This window comes from Ursus americanus, chromosome 17 (genome assembly GCF_024610735.1).
Source record: "Ursus americanus isolate L20-20 chromosome 17, mUrsAme1.1.p, whole genome shotgun sequence".
NCBI classification, from domain to species: domain Eukaryota; kingdom Metazoa; phylum Chordata; class Mammalia; order Carnivora; family Ursidae; genus Ursus; species Ursus americanus.
In genome coordinates this window covers 36883176-36908186 of record NC_142143.1, presented here as the reverse complement: position 1 = coordinate 36908186, position 25011 = coordinate 36883176, and the positions used below count along the sequence as shown (strand labels likewise).

The 25011-nt window shown below is 36.8% G+C and overlaps 1 protein-coding gene across 7 annotated transcripts in view; it reads left to right on the top strand.

The window, feature by feature from the left end:
* The first annotated feature begins 385 nt into the window (after nucleotides 1-385).
* Nucleotides 386-25011, top strand: part of PTPRQ (protein tyrosine phosphatase receptor type Q) — a 258211-nt gene continuing 233585 nt past the window's right edge. For 3 of the 7 annotated variants that reach the window (XM_087868896.1, XM_045779834.2, XM_087868898.1), the window contains exons 1-11: nucleotides 386-490; nucleotides 1867-1914; nucleotides 2839-2976; nucleotides 4989-5121; nucleotides 5594-5851; nucleotides 7150-7364; nucleotides 10797-10986; nucleotides 11077-11382; nucleotides 12989-13264; nucleotides 17463-17732; nucleotides 23727-23987. In XM_087868896.1, coding sequence (XP_087725022.1) covers nucleotides 1867-1914; nucleotides 2839-2976; nucleotides 4989-5121; nucleotides 5594-5851; nucleotides 7150-7364; nucleotides 10797-10986; nucleotides 11077-11382; nucleotides 12989-13264; nucleotides 17463-17732; nucleotides 23727-23987 — 2095 coding nt within the window. In that variant the 5' untranslated portion in view covers nucleotides 386-490. The other 4 variants (XM_087868900.1, XM_087868894.1, XM_087868895.1 and 1 more) reach the window with 4 other exon arrangements.

Here is a 25011-nt window from a genome sequence, read left to right as displayed (position 1 = left end):
AGGGTGAGGTCAGGGATGCTAACTGTGAAGATCTCAGAAAGGAGGAGGACTTCAATCAACACTTTCAAATGCTGCAGAAAATAAACAGCAGTTAAACCACACGACCTAACAGTGAAAGAATGTGGCTCCATACATAACCACATGAATGAACTTCACTCGAAACTGTCCACTCAGGGCTGTTCACAACCGCACGGTGGGCTTCTGTTTCTTTTCCATGAGAGGCCAAATTTCCCCCTCGGGTTCTCCTTCACTGCCTTACCCCTCCCTCCCTTCTTCCATGCCAAGCTCCTCCACACACCAATGTTGTGGGACTCACCTCCCACTCCCCTGCCTTCCCGCCGCCGCTCAGCGTTTCCATGGAGACCTTCTCTTAATGAACCAACGGACAGGGCCCCTCGGCGGGAACAATACCCGGCCGAGCAGCGAGCAGCGGCGTAAAGAGCGGGAGCAGAGCGGACCGGGTGGCGGCAGCAAGGAGTGCGGCCGCCAGGTGGGCTGCGGCCGCGGGCTCGCGCGCCGCCTCTACGCCTGCCCGTCCCCGCACCTGCGCGCGAACCTTGCGAAGCGCGAGCGGCTGCGCGACGGGGCGGGCTCGGGCCGCTCAGGGCGGGCTGCGTGCGCGCTCGCACGCACGGGCTCCTCCGCGGTGCGCCCTGCGCTCTGACTTCGGGGCTCCGCTCTCTCCTCCGTCCCTCCGCACCCCAGCCTCCTGCTGGGCACTCATTCTTAAAACCTGAGTCCTTTCCTCTAAACGCTGTTCTGCTCTCCGTCGGCCCAAAGTTGGCTCCAGCAGCTTCTTTCTAAACCAGTGCGCCCTAGGGCAGCTCTGGCGCGGAGCCCGTGACTCACAGAATTGAATTTGAGCGGCGATTTGGACTTGACGAGCAGGCAGCCGGGAGCAGTCTTTCCACTTTGGCATTCTTACTTGGGTACAAAGTCTTCGAAATGCTAGTTTACACTTAGAGTTGGCGTGGGGGGTTGATACCATAACCCCGTGGATAGTACAATTACATCTGATTGTTGGGAAAAGTGAACAAGGTTAAAACTTTGCAGTTTTGTGGAGGTACCTGGATTGGATTATTACGTATTTCTTTTTAACTGGGTTGAATTTTATCAGAGGTAAACACCTTGAGAGGAACAAAAGAGGATTTTGTAGGAAGGAACTTGCTTTACAGTGGGCTCTCTAGAGGGTTTTAAAATTGATCATGGGGACCTGTTTAAATATTTTTCAGTTTTAGAAATACACACACACACGCACACACACACACACGTGTGTTAATTTTTTCCCTTTATATCTTTTGTTGAATGTAAAGTTCTCAGTTACCCAGGGAGTCTAGATTCCTAGGAGAAGTGACACAAGCTTTTTAGATTAATGACCCTTAAAAATAAATTGAGTTGAAAAGACTTGAATGTTTTTCCCATTTTGTCAATAGTTCTGAAGTATTTTTCATAACGATGGTGTAATTTTAGAATGTGAGAAATTACTTCCAACGAAGTAGCAGTGTGTAGGTGTTCTAGATTTCCATCAATTAAGGTTAAATAGTTTCACACAATGCGATGCAATTTCCTATAATTGCCTGATAATTCATTTCATTTCTAACACCTCTTTTATATTTAATTATAGCAGCTTCTAGAAGCAAATCATTTTGTTATTTGTTGGAAAGTACTGGTGATTCCAGTTTTATTAGGTGGAGAATATTATGCAGCACCTACTTATTAATGCCTTAGCATTTAGTTGGATGAACAGTCTAACTTGAAAAATTATGACATTAAAGTGATACAAACACATCTAAAGAATGTCCAATAGTTTAGTTTTGAGGCTAAAAAATACATGTTTAATTGAGCTGAATATACTTTATTTTCCAGATGGAGAAATCAGTTATTCTGTTGCTCTGCTTACAATATGTTGTTAAGGTAAGACATTTTTGAGCATGTAGTGGCTTTTTGTTTTTTGGGGGTTTTTTTTGTTTTTGTTTTTTAATAATTAGTTAATGGGCAGGTTGCTATTGCATTGAGTCTGCCCATTTTAGAAAATGAGAGGTATGTTGAAGAGAAATAACACTAAACGTTGGGTTTGGTACCTAAAACAATTTTCTTTGCTAGATGTTGCACAGATTTGTGCATACAGGTGGAATCTGTTTTCACTGCTTACAAATTGTGTTGGGAAAATCAGTGGGGAGAAAGATCAGAATTTGGTAAGATTCATGGTATAGTGAGACATTTTAAGGTGGTTTTTGGTAGGAATTTTCAAAAGTATATCATTCTCTCGAGGTCTGAAGTCTTTTCTTATCCTCTAGGGAATATATCTCTGATCCTGTGATCTAGCAATTTTGTCTCAGTTGCTAACATTTTCTTTATAAATGAACTGAACCTCTAAAATAACTCAGAGTAAAACATTTTGTACTCTACCTTATTTTTATTGCAAGCGTGCTATTAAGAATGTCTGTGAAATAATTTAATTCTGTAGCCATTATCATCAAGGTACACAGTTGACACACCGGGATGGTGTGCTGTGATTTTCTTGTGATTTGAATCTCTTCTTTCTCCCTGACCCCAGGAATGTGGTGTTTCCTACTTTCAGAAGCATGGATCTTGAATTTCCTTGCTCTCATTTTTACTTACCTTTCTTGAGTCGTTTTCAAAATTATGTTAACAAATAAAGTTATCCAACGAATGTTACCTAATTCATGTGTAGAAATTAATCTTGCTGAAATACTTTTCAATTATAACTTGACGTATTTTAGGCTTAATTTTTGTAAGTTTGCTAATAAAATAGTAATAATAACCAAGAGTGCATTTTTATTATATTTTTACAGTTACTTTTCTTTCCCATTTCAGATCTCAAAAAGTTTCTGTTATGTGCCAAGGAATAATCGAACAACAGCAGTTCTTATTAAATGGGATGAATTTCCTAAGGGAGGAAGTCCTGAATTTTATTTTTTAAAATACCAACTTGTTAATAATTTTGCTGGAAAAGTAAGGCATCTTTTTTCTTTGACTCTGATAAAATGCAAGCATAGTGTAAATTTGTGACTTAAAGTCACATCGTAGTAGGAATTTAATAGTTATTGGAATTTCCTTTCCCCCAATTTTATTGAGATAATAATTGACATATAACATCATATAAGTCTGGGGGCACCTGGGTGACTCAGTTGGTTAGGCATCTGCGTTGGGCTGAGGTCATGATCCCAGGGTTCTGTGATCCGGCTCCCTGCTGGGCAGGAAGCCAGCTTCTTCTCCCTCTCCCTCTGCCTGCCACTCTCCATGCTTGTACGCTCTCTATCTCTCTCTGTCTCTCTCTGTCAAATAAATAAATAAATTTTTATAAAAAAATACACAGCAAACAAAACCCCCAAAACATTGTATAAATCTAAGTTATACAACATAATGATTTGATATATGTATATTGCAAAATGATGAGCATGGTAAATTTAGTTCACATCCATTATCTCACATAGTTACAAATAGCTTTTTCCTTATGATGAGAACTTTTATGATCTACTCTGGAGCAACTTTCAAGTACACAACAGTATTGTTACTTATTGTCATCATGTTGTACATTATATCCCCAGAAATTACTTATCTTATAATTGGAAATGTGTATCTTTTGATTATCTTCACCCAGTATACCCTCACTTCTGGCAACCACCAGTCTGATCTGTTTGTATGATTTTAGTTTTTTTTTTTTTTAAAGATTTTATTTATTTATTTGACAGAGATAGAGACAGCCAGCGAGAGAGGGAACACAAGCAGGGGGAGTGGGAGAGGAAGAAGCAGGCTCATAGTGGGGGAGCCTGATGTGGGGCTCGATCCCAGAATGCCGGGATCACGCCCTGAGCCGAAGGCAGATGATTAACCGCTGTGCCACCCAGGCACCCCGATTTTAGTTTTTTTAATTCCACATTTAAGTGAGATTGGTATTTGTCTTAATCTGACTTATTTTACTTAGCATAATACCCTCAGAGTCCATCCATGTTGTCACAATGGCAGGATTTCCTGCTTTTTTTATAGCTGAATAGTATTCCCATCTGTGTGTGTGTGTGTGTGTGTGCGCGTGCGCACGTGTGCACATGCATGTACCAGATTTTCTTTATTCATCTGTCAATGGACACTTTGGTTGTTTTCCGTATCTTGGCTGTTATAGATGATACTGGAGTGAACATGAGGGTGCTAATATCTCTTTGGGATGGTAATCTTGTTTCCTTCCTATATATATCCAGAAGTGGGATTGCTGGTAGTTTTATTTTTAATTTTTTGAGAACCTTCCATACTGTTTTCCAGAGAGCTGCACAAATTTATATTCTCAGCAGTAGTGCCCCAAGGATCCCCTTTTCTCCATATCCCTACATAGCATTTGTTGTCTCTTCTTTTTGATGATAGCCATTCTGACAGGTGCCATTCTGACACTGTAGTTTCAATTTGCATTTCTCTGATGACTAATGACATTGAGTACATTTTTGTATATCTATTGGACATTTTAATATCTTCTTTGGAAAAATGTGTAGGTCTTTGGCATTTTGATTGGATTATTTGTTGTTGTTTGTTTGCTTTTTGTTATTGAGTTGTACGTTTCTTATATATTTTGCATATTAACCCGCTATCAGATGTGTGGTTTGCAAATATTTTCTCCCATTCCATAGGTTGGCTTTTTCTTTTGCTGATCTTTTCTTTTGCTATGCAGTTATTGGGATTTCTTACTTTTATTTAATTAGTGTATGAAATGTTAACATTTTATGAAATAGCTTCAATAAGTAGTTGATCAAATTACCATTGCACTTTTTCATAGGGATGATTATATTTTTAATAATTTATATGCTATACAGCAAGTAATCATTTGAGGTAATATCATTTTATGTAAAAATAAATATTTTATGTATATATTTACATTCTATTTTCCTCCTTATGAAGGAAATATACAAAAGTCAAACTTTTAATGAATGTACCTGACACAGTTAATAAGCATTCCTTATGAATCTAATTATTTATAGAATATCAAAAGTATTCTTACAAACCCACAAGACCTTTCAAAATCAATAACACTAGAGGAAAATGAAGACTATCACATCATTCTACAGTCCATAAAATATGGACAAATTTTAAGTGAAAAGTCATTTGAAACCCGTAAGTAATAGTTTTTGTTATCCATCTATATTGCCTAATTGTAAAAGGGAAACAATTTTATTACCAAATAATCTGAATTTTATAGTGATTGACAGGTATATGATAGTCTAAAATCACATCATGATGATAGTGGGTTTTTTTTTAACATAATGTAAATTTCAAACTTTAAAGGAAATTGTAAACTAAGGTAAGAAGAAGATTTTCATTTTTGACATTTGATGTGTATTAACATGAATAGATAGGCATAGCAGAGATGTTACATGTAATCCAGATTATCTAAAAATATTATAATGCGGATTTGTAATCTAAGTCATTTATTTCAAGGAGAGGACAAAAAACATATAGTCTAGAAAATATTTTATAGTAGATAATTTGCTTTCCTATCATGGTGATTCTTTTGTAATTCAACATCTTTTGTGTTTCATTCAGTTTTATTTGAATCTGACTAATTAGTGTCGTTGATTTTTTTTAGGTGGTTTCTCAACTAACAATATTAAAACAGTAGCAACAAGCACAAGTGTTTCTTTTAACTGGAGTGTGCTGTCTTCCAATGACATTTCAGTGTCAATATCTCTCAATAATTCTTCACAAATTATGCAAAATAATGTTACAGTTTATGAGTGGGATAATTTAAAACCTGGAACCTTATATGCTTTTGAATTTGAATTTAAACAGTTGTATTTGGATTTTATAAATATATTTCAGAGACTGGATGTTCTAGTAGAAACAGGTATGCAGATATCTAGTTCATTATTAATATATATCTTGTAGATAACTTGGTAGATGTATTGTTCTTTTCAAAAGTGGCTCAGCCAAGTATTAGCCACAGAAAACTGCTTATAAATGAACTAGCATAGTCCCTTTTTTCTAACTATATCATTCTGGTATTTGATTTATTGAACAAGCTGAATTTAGCAAGGTTAAGATTCAACTTTGTTTCCTTCCACCACTTTTTAAAAATGGAACTGAGTGGGTTCTCTTTTCTTTAAATCTGGCAATTATTGACAGCTTTTTAGGTGACTTTAAAGTCAACAGTCTCATTCTCAGGTATTAATAGGTCCATTAAAATCCAATATAAAAATATCAATCTTTCATCCTATTTAAAGCTTCATCATTATTCATCCCTGCTCAGACCTGACCAAAATTTGGAATACTGCAAGGGAAAAGGGGATGTATATTTAACTTTTTTGTGGTTTCCTAAATCTACTTCCTTCCTCCACAAGGTGAGAAAGGATTTAAGAGAAGAGGAGAGTCATAGACTAATAAGGGCAACACGCTGTGATGTACTAAGAGTCCTATTTTAATACCCTGTGCAGGAATAAACTTTGAACCACAGTATATGTTTACAAGTGAAATAGAGAAACATGTCAGTAGTAAAAAAAAGATAGTAGCATCCCCTCTTCCCATCCTCCTTCTCCCCTCTGTGAAAAAACAGGACAACAGTTTTTTCAAAAGATCCTTCTTACATCTCCGTAATATGTTGGGTTGAAGCACTGATAATATATCTACTCTCAACAGGTTGATATTTTCCTCAGGTTTTCTATGGTGTACAATCTTAGAGAAAAAGGTTGTTTTCAGGATGGTGAACCCATTTGAAGTCAAGTAGCAGTAGCAGAGAGCAAAATTCTTAGAAGTGTTATATCTACTTCTCTAAAATAAAAATAAACCCGAGAAGTCTCAAAATAAATACTTAAAAAGTCTCCACCAGCATAAGAGTTAAGGGAAAGGAAGGGCAACCTAAAGTGACTTACAAAGAAAAAAATCTGTGGCTTTTATATTAATTAAGTTATAATTGGACAATAATTCTGCATAATTTTTAGAAACTACTTTAAAACTATTTTAATTGTTAGTAATTCATTTGCTACTTGAATAATAGCAATTTAGCACTTTTACTGGTTTGGAAGAAATATAGGGAAAGTGCATAATTAATGCTACGAGGTTTTCACGATTAACTACTATAGAAGAAATGTACAAATGCAATGTTATATTACTGAATTCATCTTTCACAAAACATTTTTCTTTTGGTAGGTTCATGTTCACAAGGATGGATAGCATTAAGAAATAGCTGTTATAAAATAAGCAAAGAGAGTATGCCATGGAATATAGCCCAGCGACATTGTAGGTTATCCTTAAGTTCTGCACACCTCGTGGATATAAAAAATGAAGAGGAAAAAAAATTTATATTTTCACTTCTCAGGTCAAAGAATCAAATAATTATATGGACTGGTCTTAATGATATAAAGGTTAGTAAAGGTAAAGAAATGCATATATCATGATAAAACTATTTTTATTTCCATTCCTCCCTCCCTTCTTTCCTTTCCTTGCCTTGCCTTGCCTTGCCTTGCCTTGCCTTGCCTTGCCTTGCCTTCCCTTCCCTTCCCTTCCCTTCCCTTCCCTTCCCTTCCCTTCCCTTCCCTTCCCTTTCCTTCCTCTCTTCCCTCCCCTCCTCTTCCCTTCCCTTCCTTTTTTGCTTTCCTTCCTTTTTTGTTCCCTCCCTCCCCCCTCTTCCTTCCTTCCTCCATCATGCACTAAATGTTTATTGAGTACATCTTATAAGCCAGACATTGTTTCTTTTTCTGTTTCTCTATCTTAATCTTTCTCTCCCTCCCTCCCTGCTCCCCACAACCTCTCTTTTGAGCAGTTTAGATTCATAACAAAATTGAGGGAAAGGTACAGAGATTTCCCATATACTCCCTGTCTCCAAACACAAATAGCTTCCCCTGTTGTTATCAGCATCCCCTACCAGAGTGGTACAATTGTTACAACCAAGGAACCAACACTGACAACATTGTAATCCCCCAAAGTTCATAGTTTGCATTATGGTTCACTCTTGGTGCTGTACATTTTATGGGTTTGGACAAGTGTACAATGACATACATTCATTATTATGGTATCATGCAGAATATTTTCATCACCCTAAAAATCTTCTGTTCTCTGCCTATTCATCTCTTCCCACCCCCTTCAATCTCTTTGTAGGCATCTATTTCTTTCTGTAATTTTGCTTTAATTTTGGTCTTCCCCAGAGCTGTCTTAAATGTGGGTGATCTCATCCTTTTCTTCACTTATTTACTACCTTGCCCAATTGTTCTTAAATATTTACGTAGCCCACTTTTCTCTTATGAGTTCCAGACATCTAATTTTCTTCTTCTTCTTCTTTTTTCTTTTTTTTTTAAGATTTTATTTATTTATTTGGCAGAGAGAGAGAGAGAGAGAGAGAGTGCATGCAGAGCACACAAGCAGGGGGAGCAGCAGGCAGAGGCAGAGGTAGAAACAGGCTCCCCATGGAGCAGGGAGCCCAATGTCAGGCTCAATCCCAGCACCCTGGGATCATGACCTGACCTACAAAGGCAGACGCTTAACTGACTGAGCCACCCTGGCACCCCAATCTAATTTTCTTCTGATGATCTCTTTTGGAATTTTCCATTTACACTTCAACATTGCCCAGACTGTCATCTCCTTCCCACCAACCAGCTCCACTTCCTCTTTTTCTCACCTCTGAGAATAGCATAGTAATGTGAACCTGAAAATATGGAATATAGAAATTTTGTTCATTTTATTCCTTTTATTTCAAATATCTAGGTTTATGAAATTTAATTTTACTGAAAGAGTTATAGAAAGATCTGAAGATTTTATTTAATACCAGTGAGATAAGGAATGTGTGACATTTTCTCCAGCATTCCTATCACTATGGCTTATTTCATGAAATTTCATTTTGGTCAGCTTTTTGTAGGAAAGCCCAAGCACAGTTATCTCTGCCTAGTCTGTATTTTCTTCTTGATGATCCATTTTTAAAAAATTTCCTGCCATTCAAAAATTAATCAGTTCCCTATGGGATACCCTGATATGTAGTGACCCAAGGCAAATCAGTCTGATACCCTTTTTTCTGTGGAAATTTGCATCAGCTTAGGGAAAACTATTGACAATCTTTTTTAAATTATTATTCTTTTAAGATTTTAAATATTTATTTGAGAGAGAGTGGTGGGAGGGACAGAGGGAGAGAGAGTCTTAAGCAGACTCCATACTGAGTGCGAAGCCCAGCTCAGGGCTTGATCTCACAACCCTGAGATCACGATCTGAGGTAAAATGAAGAGTCAGACGACTAACTGACCGAGCCACTCAGGTGCCCGTTATTGACAGTCTTTAATCGCATTTTCATCATTCTCTTTTTGAGCTTCCTTTAGCTTTTCACAGGCAGTGAATGAAGTTCTAATAAAGATTCCTCAAACCACAGCTCATCTCAGACATCTCACAAGCCTGCCTCCCAGCATGCCAGTCTCTTTTCAGGTAGACCAGTTAGTGTATATATGGTTGTTTCCTGCTGTTAGCATGATTGTTATAAACTGTTAAATTAGAATGTGCTCCCTAGTAGTTCTGGTTACTGGTCTCTGTTATAAGGTTCAGGTCATATGGTCATGACAGCCAAAGTGAAGATTCCCAAGGCATCGTAAGGGTTGCTGTGAATTATAAAGGGGTCTAAGATACAGTCTCTGCTTTTTTGATACTTAAAAATAATTTAGGAGGTAAATGAAACATCAAAGTAGTTATTAAGAAAAACTTCCTTTATAACTAATAACTAAGTCTGATAGGGTCTCCTAAGTGCTAAAGGCCATTCTAATGCTTTGCTTGTATGACATACAAGGAAATTGGAGCACAGGGAAGTTAACTTACCCTTGTGGACATGCATCAGAGTCTGTTCTTAACCATTACATTTTATAACCTCTGTGTTAAGCCGGTCTCTTGAGGTTAACAACAAAGTCACCTCCTGGGTTATAATCCCTGTGACAGGTTGAGAAAATAATCACCCCATTCACTCATGCTGACTAAGTGTGAGTTTGTTGTTGGACTTTGAGGATAGAGACTGTGTCTTATTCATCATTGCATCCCCAGCTTCCAGTTAGGGCCTGGCACTCAGCAGGAACATAATAAATGAAAGATTAATAGCTCTGTATTCCAATCTGGAAAGTTTATATAGGTAACTCTCATTTAGTTCTCACAACAACTTTATGACGGAAGCACTATCATTATTCTCATTTATAGATAAGGAAAATGGAGCTCAGAAACATCCTGGTCACCCTGCTAACAGATGGCCCTGGCAGGCTTTGAATCTGTGTCAGTCTGACCAGTGCTCTGTGCCCTAACCACTTACACGTACTGCCTTGAGCCTCTATCTGTGTTCAAAGCTGCAGCGCCATATATGCAATAAAGCAGATTTTCCAAGGAAACCGTATTCCTCCATTCTGTTAGGTGGAATTGGAATGGATTGTTTTAACATCTCTTGCCTGTGAGGATTGAGGTTGGTGATATTCACTGGTGACATCCCTTAGTAGAAAGGTATCAACAGCCTCCCCTGATGCATATGACTTATTTGGTGACTTGAAATAAAATAGCTAATCTGTAATGAATAGTGGGCCTGTACTTGGCATTGTGTTGAGCCTTTACATGTACTGCTTCTTTAAGTAATTTAGGATGTAGGTTCTATTATTATATCCATTTTATGGATGAGAAAATACAAGCTTAATGTGAGATTCAGCAATCTTCGTGAAGACATATGGCTAATGGGTGAATAGAAGTGAACTCTGCCTCTAGCTCAGAATAACTTATGAAGGATACATGTATTTGAATATATGGCACTTACTTTTCCTTCAAATTGGTTTAATTTGTACATCTTATTTCAGAAAGAAGGTCATCTCACATGGACAGATGGATCATCTTTTGGCCTTAAGAAAAGTGAAATCTTTTCTTTTCCACTGCTACCCAAGAATGAAACAGATTGCTACATTTTACAGCAAAATGCAACTGGAACAAACTATTTCTTTACAAGATTTTTCTGCTATGTTCCATTGCCATATATTTGCAAATATGAATGTAATTATTTTTATTAATATTCTTATACCAAAATTATTTTAAAGATAGAATTATGATTTCTAATTATAAATAATCCTCTATTTTTTTCAGCACCTTCTCTGCAGGAAAACCTTTTGATCTATATAAAGGATGTTGGAACAACTGAAGTTGTATTTAGTTGGCATAATTTGAATGCTTGGAATAATTTGAATGAGTGGCTAAAACTGGGATATAAAATTATCATCAAGTATTATTTAGATTATACAGAAGAACAATATTTTGAAAGCATATCCCCAAATACTACAGAAAAAACAATTACCCAGTTGTTTCCTGGCCATATTTACAGATTTTTACTCTTTGCAATAAACAAATGGGAGGCAAAAACTATGTTAAGTTCAGTATTCGTTGTTGAAACACGTAAGTTACAAAATATCTGAAAGTATGATTTTTCAATTATTGAATATCATAATTAGATATTTTCTGAGGGTCTGGTATTTTCTCATAACACTCTTGGCATACCTAGATCTTTAACCATTTTGAATTACAATGAATCCATTTACGTCTTTGGCTTTCCTGTGAAACTATAAACCCATAAGGGCAGGAACCATATCTTATTTGTCTTAACAATACCAACCAGACTGGTGCCCAGCCCACAGTGGGTAATCAGTACATTTTTGTGGAACTTAAGTTTTGATATGTGCTGAGAGCAGGAGATAAACAGACGTGCATTGTGGATTTGGGGAGGCTTACAAAGAAGAGAATTAGTAGGGAGTAAAAGTAAAAGCAAACAAAAGATAGCAAAGTGTAGGAAAATGTAAGAGCCTAAATTCTCAATCACTCAGTGGTACATTTAATAAATGTTTTCTAGAATTCAGAAGATGGGTGATGGGAAGGCTCATGAAAAGGAGAGGCTTAGATTCAAACTTGAAGGAAGAAAGCACGTTGTGAGCAAAAGTGTAGAGACAGGAGTTTGGGGAAAAGAATAGTGTAGGTTAAATGGAAAAGATTTCCTCGGGCATGAGGGTAAAATCAATTGGAGTATTGAAGTGGTACCAGATTTGGGAGTGCCAGGGGTGTGAGTCTCAGATGGTTAGACTTGACCTTAGAAGCATTGGAAATCCATTAAGACTGCAGTTTCTAAGACTCGCTTTATCTTTTACAAAACACTTTTAATGCATAATCTCACAAAGGTCGTGTCTCAACCCTGGGAGTAGCTATATAGAAATGAGAAAACTGAGCTTCAGAAAGGTTAAGTAAACTGACTAGAGCAACACGCTTTGTTAAGCCACACAGGAATCCAGGTGGTCTTATTTTAACTCTTGAGCTATGGCTTCTAAAGAAAGAATCAAGAGGAATGTGAGTATGGGGTGTGTGTGTGTGTGTGTGTGTGTGTGTGTGTGTGTGTGTGTGTGTTGGGAGAATAGGGAAGGATGTGGGTGTGAAGCTAATATGTGCAAGGTGCTTTTTAAAGAAAATTAATCTGGAAGGATGAATTAGGAAAACCACTGACTGGGATTAGATGAAATGGTTTGGAGTGGGGAGAGATTTATGCAAGAGGACAAATGCCCAAGGTCTAGTGATGACAGAAAGAAAGAATAAGGGATAGGAAGTCCCTGCTCACTAGTCTGACAAGACAGAAGAGGTAAAAGGCATGTAAGATGTGATCATAGAATGCCAGAAGTGCCATTTTTGGTGGTTTCGTTATAAAAATAATGAGTGAACCAGTAATGTGGGTCAAACACTTTGATGAGTGCTCTCCGTTCCTTATCTCATTTAATCTTCTTAATACTTTTCCAAGATAGCTGCTACTATAATTCCCACTTTACAATAAAAAAAAGGAGGCTCAGGGAGAGTAAATAATTTACTCAGGGAGTAGAGATGTACAATGGAAAAGTCAGGACTCAAATCCAGTTTTCCTTTTCTCTCCAACTAGACTATTATGGAAGTACTGAGAGGTGAGAGATTACTCTGCCAGACCACACCACTAATACAAGGTATTGTTCTGATTTTTTACATCTCTTAGGCCCATTATCAGCTCAAAATGTCACAATTACTCATGTGACCCCAACAGAAATATTTTTACACTGGAATCCTCCAGATCTTGTATCTTTTCACCATTATCTTGTGACTATTTTGGATGTGGAAAACAATAAATCAGAAGAGGTGCTTGTTGAAAAACTCAACACATCAATGAAAATCGGAGATCTGAAATCTTTCCATCATTATCTGATATACCTATTCAGTGTGGCAGAAAGAGGAACTTTAAGCTGCTCTGAGAGACCTATTTCAGGTGTTACAGGTAAGCACAGGGCAATTTTGCCTTTTAATAAAAATGTAAACTTCATATTTTGAAATTTATTTGCTGAAATTTAATTATGTTGATCCTTCATCAGTATGAATACTCACAGTGAAACATTTGTTTGAGTGTTGAATCAAAATTTAGCATAGATTCTGAATACTAAATTCGTTCAGATTTACATGAACTCTTTAAACATCTGCGTTGTTCCTACCAGAGTTCCTAGAAGACATCTTTCTTATTATAGCCTTGGCTGGGGAATAAGTTATCATGAAGCATGAAGATTAGTTCATCCAGTTCTTTTTAACAACACTAGATCCAACAAATTAGTCTGCATATTCGCTCAGTTTTACTGGGATTCTTCATTTTCTTACACAGTGTAATGAGTTGACCTCTAGGGGGCAGTATCATGCCAGAACTTTGGGCAAATGCATTTCTAATCATTCGCCTGCACATGCCAATTTTGAATTCTTGTCTAGAACATAATCTTTAGAGTAATCTTTCTTTTAATTAAGCAGTATATTTACCCCCTTGAGTATAAGTGAGTGTTTTTTTGAAAACATAAAAGAGTATTGTGCGAAACAACGCATAGTTAAAACATGTTTTGAAGTATATTCCTGTGTGTGTGGTATGTGTTTTGTTTGTGTGTGTGCATTTAACATGCCTATGTGCAAAGTTTTGTGGCTGAAATCCCAGTCAAATCATACCAGGTAAAATTTAAACACAGTAGAGCGGAGGTAGGAGGAATGGAAAATGTGCACAGCCATAGATTAATTAGCCTTCTCATACTCACTGGGAATACTTGCAATACTTTGAAAATAAATAAGAACAACAAAAGGTACTATTTAATGATAACTAAATGCAAATGCTTAACATACATGTATTCAGTGTGGCAAATCCTAAGCAAAAATATTTTTCCAAATGGACAGTAGATAGCTGATGTTTTCTCTTCCTTGAGCTCAAAGCACCCTTCAGTGGGTAAATGCTTGGTTGAATTTTTACACTTACGAAGATGCTTTTTTTCCTTTTTCTTTTTTTTATTATATATGGTTTATGTGTACAACATTATAATTCAACATCTGTATATACTACAAAGTGATCACTCAAAATTCTAGTTACCATCCATCATGCTACCCTTGACCCCCTTCACCCCTTTTGCTTACTCTCCAACACAGATCCTCTCTGGTAACCATAGATCTCTTCTCTGTAAGATGCTTCCATTTTTAACTGACAAGGCGACTAGGAGGATTTCTCACAGATTTGTTCATTTTTAAGTCAAATTAAAATCTTCAATGGTATGTACCTACTTACTAGGGGGACAGGAGGAAGGTACATGTGCATCTGCACTTTCATTTTTGGGTCATTTGCTCTGTATATTAACTGTAGGCTGACACAGCAGTGCATATATAGGAATTAATAATCCAGTGCTCTTTTACTCTCCTAAGGTTAAGGCAATATTCTTTTCTTTTTCATTATTCACTCAATAAATTATTTTTTTAGTATCAGGAACCATAATAGGTACTAGAGATGCAAAGATGAATAAAACCTAGCCCCTGCCTTTAAAGAGCTTATGTGCTAACAGAGTGAGACAAGTAAGTTAAAAAGCAGTGATAATGCTGTATTATAGTTGCAGCTACAGGGGTTCTGCTCTGGGGACTATGGGAGCATAGAGAGGGATCAATTCACCCGGAAGACTTCTGGTGGAGTCATGCACTGCTTCATGAGGAAGAGTAGGAGTTAGCCGGGGGGCAGCGGGGAGGCAAGAGGCAATTACTTAATTGCTGTAAGTGGGTCAAACAGCACGTGCACAGGCAGAGAGGACCAAGGAAGAGGCATCCCTGTAGCCATACCTGGGAAAGCCGGACAAGGCTTTTAGAAGGGACTGACATTTGAACATTAGCAAAAATTGCAAGTAGTTTGACATGGCTGGAGTGCAGGGGCATGTAGAGAATCTAGAAAATGTAAGCTAGGCACAGCACATGAAGAACCTTCATACATATTAAGAAGTATATTTTATTCAGTAAAATTTAACTTTCGGGAGGTCGTGAAGTCTTTTGAGCACGTGGAAAAATTAGTGGATCCTCTCCCGTAAAAATGCACATACAAGCACAGAAATTTTTGTGAGTAATTATAGGGCCATCACAGACTTACCAAATCTGATCTTTTCCTCAATCTCTGCTAATGTGTGGCATTCAGTAGATTTCATCTAAGTCCTCCACTGAAGTAAACGTTTGTAAGTTTTGCAATTATACAAGAACAAAGATCTGAAGTTGTTTCACCCTGGAATCTTGTGGGCAGTTTGTTTAATTGGATTATTCCAGCATTCTTTGATAGTTTTACATACATAATTAATTTCAGTGCCTAAGTCAGACCAGCTACAATTTTGTGAAGTTGTATAGGACGAACAGATTATGGGTCTGACCCAGAGTGATATTTTTCTGAGAACTTAAAATGTGGTGTTCTATTGTGTTGATAGGAAGTGAATCTCAAAATAGATCAAAAGTCAAGTTACAGTTTCTGGGAACCAAATAATTATGAAAACTATAGAGAATTCTTTAAAGATGAGTTCCAGTATAACTACTGAACATTTTAAAATTACATAATTATTCTTGGACATGAATTAAAGATTGATCTTTGTTTTGGTGAACTTTTAAAAGTTTAGAGGAAGCGTGTAACACAGGATAAACAATTAAGACTAAAAGGAGGGCATTACTATTTCCAGAGAATTGTATAGTATTAAAAATCACGAGGGTTGATAGTCAAATACGTTGTTTAAGGAGATAAGCCAAAGTATTTTCTTCTGTTATTATGATAGGATATCAAGAGCATTCTCTGATGATTTTCTTTAAGAATAGCAAACACAGTCTGATACCATGCTATTTTCAAATGAGTATCATACCTTTCAGAAATTAGAAAAGTAATATAAAGTTGTAACTCTTTCTATGATAAATACCTGTCCCAAAGTCTTTTTAAAAATCTATATGTTAATAACTCCCAAGTTTATATCTTTAGCCCCCAGACCTTACTCCTGAACTTCAGATCTACATATGTTTACTCAGTAATCTATTTCATTTGAATATGTAATAGACATCTTAAATCCAACGTGTCCAAAGTGGAACTACAGATGTTTCCACCCAAATCTGCTGTACTTACAGCTCTGTCAGGTCAGTTCATGGCCATTTCTTTCATCTGGTTGTTTAGATCAAAAACTTTGAAGGTATCCTGGACTCTTTTGTTTTTCTTACAGCCTACACCCTAGCTGTCAGGAAATCCTGTTGTTTCTATCTTTGCAATAAATCTAGAATCCGAATACTTCTCCCTACTCCCCTACGGCTATTGTCATCCTGGCCACCACTCTATCTTGCCAAGAGTCCTGGGCTTGCCTCCTCTGTTTCAACCATTGGCCCTCTCTGTAGTTGGTTATTAACATAACACCCAAGTGATTCTTGGTGACTTACTTCACTTAGCATAATACCCTCCAGTTGCATCCATGTCTATGCGGATGGTAGCGATTCATCCTTTTTAATGGCTGAGCAACATTCCATTGTATATACGAACCACATCTTCTATGTTCTTAACCTCCTTCCAGTGCTTTGCTCAAAATCTCATCTTTTCAAAGACACCTGCCGTGGGTTCCTTATTTAATACAACTTCTTCCCTACAGCCACCTCATTCCTGGCTTCCCTAACTTTAGCTTACTTTCTCTTTTTTCCTTAGCCTTATCATATCTAAAGTACTATATAATATACACATTTGTTATATGACTGTTTATTGTGTATTTCCACCCATTACAATATAAACTCCACAAGGCAGTGACCTTTGTTAGTTTTTGTTGATGTACTCTACATGCCTAGGTGAGTGCCTGGTACATAATAGATGCCCATGCACATTTGATGAAAAAATGAATAATCTTGATAATGGGAACATTATTCTGATGGAACTCTTAAAAATCTGAAAAATTTGCCGAACACTTTCTAGTTTTCCTTGATGTGTAATGCGCTTGATCTTATCGACAAATATTGCATATTAATAAGACATATTTTTCTCTAAAATGAGTCCATCTCAAGTCATGGTGATATAGGGATTTACCAAATTTACTTTAAACATGAACTAATATTGGATTAAGACATTTTTACTCCATAGCAAGAGTAATGCTAACAATAAACTAGGATAAGCATATCTGTTTATCTGTCTCTTGAAGGTATTAATCCTCCTCAGAAAGTTCATGCTAAACCTGAAGATGTGGGAGAGGACAGTATAGTTCTTCAGTGGGAATCCCCACCAGATGGCCACGAAGTCTACATCCAAATCAAACCCACATCGGATACAAGAGAAGTCATGAAGCTCTTTGTAAGGGATGCTAATAGATTCAAGATTGATAATTTAACACCTGGAATGACATATGACATTGGAATGGCAACAGTGATGAATGGGAACTTAAGTGAGCTGGTAACTATTCAACAAACTCTAAGTGAGAATCAAATACTTTTCATCCATAACAGATATCTGGTGATTTGGGGGTATTGTAAAATATTCCCTAACACACCCCTTTGGTAGCAGGTTTTACCTTCTTTTTTTTTTTTTTTTTTAAAGATTTTATTTATTTATTCGACAGAGATAGAGACAGCCAGCGAGAGAGGGAACACAAGCAGGGGGAGTGGGAGAGGAAGAAACAGGCTCATAGCGGAGGAGCCTGATGTGGGGCTCGATTCCGTAACGCCAGGATCATGCCCTGAGCCGAAGGCAGACGCTTTAACTGCTGTGCCACCCAGGCACCCCAACAGGTTTTACCTTCTTAAGTAGATTGTTGGTGTGCTTATCTAATGGTAGCCCAGGACTTGGAGCGGTTTGCGTTCCCCTTCTTCTGAGAATGCTTAATGCATGAATAAAGGCAGCATTGTTTTTGATTAGAAACTTGACCCTAAAGCCACACTACTTAGGTTTGAATCTGGGCCCAACTAGTCGAGTGGCCCTGGGCAATGTACTCAAACTATTTATGCCTCAATTTACCCATTTGTAAAATGGGAGAAAATAATGGTATATATCTTATGGATTTTCCTGAAAATAGCTGATTTAATAAAGGTGGAGACTTAGAACAGTGCCTGACACATAGCTATATGAATGTTTGCAATTATTACTATACCAACAAAAGCACACTGTTGTAGCACACTGAAAGAAAATATTGACAGTATTTAAAAGGTTTAGGACCAAACCAACAACAAACCTACATGTTCTTTCTTAAATAAGTTAATTCATTCAATAGGTAATCACTGAAAATCTAAAAAAGAAACTCAAATAAGAAAATGCAAAAAAAAAAAGAAAAAAGAAAATCTATTAAGGAGGGAGAAAGAAAAGAAATGAAAAGTAAATAAATAATATTTATGGATATTTATGAATTGCGCTAAACATTAGCAGGGAAAAAAAGCAACATGATGTGATAGAGTAACTGAAGAGGGGTGGGGTTCTAGTGGAGATAGACTGTAATGGGAGTTGCATTTGAATGGAGGCCTAATGGATGAGAAGGAACCACAGTGCAATCAGGTGGAGGAAGGGTACTTCAGGCATGAACAGCTAGCATAAAGGCACAAAGGCTATAAAACAGGGAAAACTTTGGTGTATCTGAGACCAAAAAGGCTGGAACATGTGGTGTCTAATGAAGAGGGAGAAGAGGAATACGAAATGATATTGGAGAAGTATTCAGGGGTTAGGTCACATAGAGCTTGTAGGCTGTGCTTTACGTTTGTTTTGAGGGCAATGGGAAGCCATCGAGGGTTTTATGCAGGAGAGTGATGGTGTGATCTGTGTTACAAAAATTTCCCTCTGACTATGTGCAAAGGATGATTTGTAAAGGGCCAGGGATGGAAGTAGAACAATTGGGTAGGAGTGTCGTGGAATTTAGGCAAAAGATTATGGTGGACAAGGATGGGAAATATGCAGATAGAAAGTAGTAGATATATTTTATGGTATGGAAGTAGGAAGTCTGAGTTTTGGTGATGGAGTACATGTGAAGAATAAAGGAAGGTGGTTTTGACTTCTATCTGATTTGGGTAGAAAGAGGTAACTCTGAGGAAGTAAAGAACATTGGACCTCACGGGCCTTTTTGGCTAACAGTAGGGCAGCCTGATGGAAAAAATGACTTTGTCCAAAAAATTATGTACCGGTAGTTTCCACACTCAGCCACCATCAAATCTTCCCATTTTGTCCTCGAAAGACTAAAACTAATGAATCGTTGAAAACTACATCGAAAACTAATGATGTGCTGTGTGCTGGCTAACTGAACATAATTTTAAAAAAAGACTAAAATAAATTTGTGTATAGCACTTTCATACTTAAATTTCTGAGAAAATGTGCCTTAAGATAATTATCATAGGAAAAAGGTGGGAAAAAAAGAAAACACCTGAAAAAAAGATATTCCTGAAAAGAATTATTTCATGCTCATCAAACAACCCAAATATTTTTATTGGCAGAATGGAGGTACTGAAATTAAAATTCATAGATGGGAAATGAACTGTAAGCAATTATTAGCAGTAAGAGGTTAGAGTGTCCCCACAGTGTCTTGGTGCCTAAGTTTTCTCTCTAAAAATTTAGATCATTGAATGAATTCATTTTTCAATTGACTTCCAGCTCTAAAATCCTATTTTTTTCTTTGAGTCCAGGGAACTCAGCAGATTTCAACCTCTTTGCCATCTAAAGTATAAACATTTTATCTCCCTTTCTAGAAAGTGAGCTTCTTTGAAATCTTATTCAGCCTTGTATCTCCAGGTGTAAGCACAGTTCTTGACTGTTTAACTCAAACACTTATTTGTAAAACTGCTTTCCAGCATGGAAGCTGAAACATGACTAACATATCTAAATCCTAGGGAAAATGATAGAATTTGGGGGTTTGAAGTTAAGACAGAGATCTTCTTGCCAATGCCTCACCTGATACGCAATTCCTAGCATAGAGCCCCTCATTATTTTGTAATGCACCCCTCTAATTCTCCTCTATTATAAGACCATGCATGTTTTCCAGAAGCATCACAGACAGAGCAAATCTACTCCCTGATTCACATGAAAGGACATCAGTTGTTTGGAAATAGTCATTTGGTGTTCCTGGTTTTCTATAGTTTCTTCCTTTCTGGTGAATTATCTTTAGTTCCTTCAAGCATATCACCATTTATTACAATTCTATTGGTTTTTCTATTCAGTTCTTAACCTTGGTAAGCACTACTGACATCATCAGATTATTTACCATTCATCATTTTTATTTGTCTCGGATGATAAATATTAACCTATCCCAAGGTGCATAGATAGAAATTAATTCTCTGTATGCATTCATTCAACAAACGTTTATTGATAAGTGTTATTTACCATGTCCCATTTCTCTCTCTTCCATATACTTTGAGACAGTTAATCATAGAGGGACATTTACCTTTTTAATGACCTTTTGTAGACACGTAGAAGAAAATAAAACATGTGTTCATTGACTTCCCTTTTCCTTTTGAAACATATTTGTCCATCTCTCTAAAGTATCCTGAAAATACCTAGCAGAACTTGATGTCCAGATGTTATTGAGGTGCACCTGAGCTGTAGCATGTGACCTTTGGGAGAAGGCAGTGAGTACTTAGGAGCACAGACCTTGAAACTGGATTGCCTCGGTTGGAATTCCAACTCCACGATTATTAGCATATATCCACTGGGAAGTCCCTCAACCTTTAATGGCTCTCAGTTTCCCTCTCTCTAAAATGGGAATGATACTAATGTTATCTAGTGTATGAAATTAATAAAACTTAAGGGCTCAGACGCCAAGCAAGCACGATGAGAATGTTTATTGTGATGACTTTTATTTCTCAATAGTACTGGACTGGTGGCTTTGAGGAGTGAAGAGCATCCCTAGAGTTTCAACCACAGTAAAGCCATTTGTCTATGTAGTCTCTCATTGTTGGAGGAATTATCTGTACTCCTTTTCTTGAGGGAAGGAGAGCTAGTATTTGAGTCTCCTTTTTTCCCTCTTAGTATAGAAGAATAAATTTTAATATAGACTGGAAATCTCTGAAGTCTTATTCTCCCTTGCCTATAATAAAAGCCTTTGAATTTAGCCTTGTTCCATTTATCTTATATTGAAAAAACCTCATACAGCCCCCAATGCCACCACTTCTTTTGAAAAATTTTTTTCAGGAAAATGGGTAAGGATAAAGGTCATAGTCATGAAAGTGGAGACACCTAGAAGTCTCCAGAATATGGCAATGCCTTTCATTTATTTATGTATGTATGATGTATGTATGTATTTATTTTTAGGTGATACTTTCTCTCACTTGAGTTTCCAGAGGTTCAGGATATAGTTTTGAAGAGAAGAAAAAACTTTGTCCTGTTCTACACCTTTCCAGTCTTGGTGTCCATCTGCCTTAATATGTCATTTATTGATGCCATTGGTCCCATTTCCCCGAACAAGTGGAACTGATAAAATACCCCATATTTACGCACTGTAGAATATGTCACAGACTCTATACGCTTTTAGAAACTAAATAATGCCTATTTAAAGCATTGTCTCTCCTTAGAAAATATCTTCAGCACCTAGGAACACGGAAGTGAAATGTTTCCATGACTACACTGGCCACTTATTTCCAATCTCCAGATATTTAATTTCTGCTCAAGGCAGATTCAGAAACTTCCACATCATTGCCCACACATTCAAATGGTTTGGATACTTGTGGGATGTCATACTGACCTTGGAAAAACCATACTTAGTGTAAGAGCTTTGTAACTGAAGAGAGCTGAAAGGATTTAAAGAGGAAACTCACACACACACACAAAAAAATAATGATGACAGAAAAAGGAAAGTTAATATAACTGGGAAAAAAAAACCATGGTAAAAGTGCTTTGAAACCGAGTAGTATACCATATGGTATTTGTTATGGTTAGTATATTGAACATTTCCTCATAACTACCCAGACTGAAAAAGGCAAGAAAGTTCTATGTTACAAATGAATGAATTGATGGAGATACTGCACAGATTTTATGTTGAATGCTAATTATAGGTATGTGTTTAAATCCTTTTACACAGTACTGGCTCTGAGTAAACTGACAGAATCACAGTATCAAATACAGTATCATTGACTTAGAGCAAGTTCCATTGCATCAAACCAGATGTCACAAAGACAACTGAAAAGCAAAGGCTGTCCAATTATTCTCTGGAAGAAAGACTTTCCTCGAAAGGCAGATCTAAGGATGTACTGATAGTATTTCAATAATCCGCAAATAGAGTTGAAATTCAGTTGACCTGAGGAAAAAATAACGTGAATCGAAATCATCTAAAATGTCAAATCTGCTCTAAATGGTAGAGTAGAGGATTACAGTACAAGAAAGCTCTTACGTAGAGGTCAGCGAGAGTGTGAAATGTAAGCGAATCCTTCCTCTAAACTGTTGCCAGGACTGTGCTCCTAAAAATGAAATGAAATGTCTGTTCAAAATCCCTGTGCCTCCAGGATAAAGTCTGACCTCTATAGCAGGGCACGCAAAGCCTCTCGCAGACAGCATCCAGCCTCAGAGGTGGCCTTCCCTGCCTGATCCCTGTTCCTCACGCATACCCCAGGCTTTAACCACCCTGAGCGCCTGCCGTGTGCCTGGAGCTAAGTGCTTTGTGTGTAAATAGTCTCTCATTGACTCATCACAATGACCTTGCAAAGTAGATACTAGTCTCGGCATTTTAAGGATGAGGAAACCAAGGCGCAGAGGGATTTAGTAATTTGCCAAAGATTAGTAACTAGTTGCCAAAGATTAGTGATTAGTAACTTGCCCTGCTAGGAAACAGCTAAAAGAACCTGCTATCCCTGAATACATGATGATGATGATGTCCTTTTTGGTTTCCATGCCTCATTCATGGTTTTCTCTTTGTCTGGAATTCCCTCCTTATTACCTCTCCCCACCACACGCTCTTTCTGATAAACTTATACTACCTTTTAAGATTCAGATAAAACATCGTAGACTCTGGAAGCCTTCTCCAATAATCTCAGCTAGAGTTGTTTTCTTCCTCTGTTCTCAACAGCTTTTTGTTCATCTTACCATCCCAGCTCTATCCATTTGGGATCCTAGTAAGTGATTTGTGTATCTCTTTCTTGAGACTGGGAACTCTGAACACAGGAATCTGGCCTTATTTACTTTATTTAAGCACTCCTCCTAGTATATAGGTTTTCAAAAGCATTAGCTTAATAAATAGATAAAAAGGTAAAAAAATCAGCGAATCTTAGATTCTTAGGTTTTGGAGACTTACTGAGAATCAGAAGATGAAAGTTAATCAGGTACTTCTACTATATATGTACGTACAGTCTCTCAGAATGTCCACCTTATTTTTCTAATTATGGCATAGTAAACATAAATTTGCAGTCTTTTAGTATTTTTGCATTTTCTAGAACATGCCAGACAAAATAGAGATTATTTGAAATTTAAAAAACCCCACTAATTATAAATCTCTTTTTTTATTTTTCAGAGCCCAAACCAGTCCAAATTGTCATCCCATATGAAAGTCATAGTACCTCTGTAATCTTATTTGTTCAAGTGCCTGATACTGGAGTGTTTGATGGCATACATATTATAATTGAAGGAGGGCCAAATGTTACCAAGCCCTTGAAACAGGATGATAAAATAACTGTTGGCAATTTAATCCCAGGCACAGAATATAATTTTTTTGTTTCCATCATCAGTGGGACTAAATTAAGTAATATGTATTATGTGCCTGCAGTAAAAACATGTAAGTATTTTGGGACTTACATAAGTTTTTTGTTGATTTTGATTTTGTGTACCATTTCATATTAGTAGGCTACATTCACTTCAATGCAGTTATTTTCAAAAATCTTTTAAAATAATTGCAAATGCCTTACTACTGAGACCGATCTTTCATTGCTCAAGTATAGACAAAGAGCTAACTTTATGTAAAATTGATGTCATGAATTTTTTAATCTATCCATTAACAAAAAATGTATGTGCATATTAATCAGAACTTACAATGACTTATTTCAAGAGTGAGGGATGTGAATAATTTTAGGCAGATTATGAGAAATAGGTTATATTTTTTGAGTCTAGAGGCATTTAATAGTGTCTCTCAAAGCACATAATCTTAGCATGTGTTTGCTCTCTTTAAGCTGCCCTTTGTCTGGAAAGAACTAGTATATATTTTCCCTAGTTCTTTGAATATTTAAAATTAGTATGTATTATATTTGTTCATACCAGTACTTAACATTTTGAATTTCATATCAATTTGGATTTATCTTTCCTAAAGCTACTCACAAATTCTACAAATACTCATTTTGAACATTTGAGACACATGAAATTTATCTAAGATACTGACCCAGTAGATATAGAAATGAATGGCACAGAATAATAAATGCCATGAAAAATCATATGTAGTCCTAAAAATGTTATAATTTTGACTCTAACATATCCAGGTTCTTCATGTTTTGCTCTTTCGGTCTTTAAATCTACACATTATTATACTACTATGTGTCTTCTTCCTTTCGAATTGTAATCTTTCCATTACTGTTTAAACTCAAATTTTCATAAAATACTCCCAACTGATATCACCAATCACATTACTGTAATAGTACTTTAGCATAATTATAATCAGCTCAGTATATGTCTATACTTTTTGTTTGTAATTTTTACATACTTTTTATATCATATCTATATTCTCTGTCTCTTCCTTATATTATGAGTCGTTATGGGCAGCATTATATTTGACAGTTCTTGTCTTTAATAATAATTAGTATTTGATCATC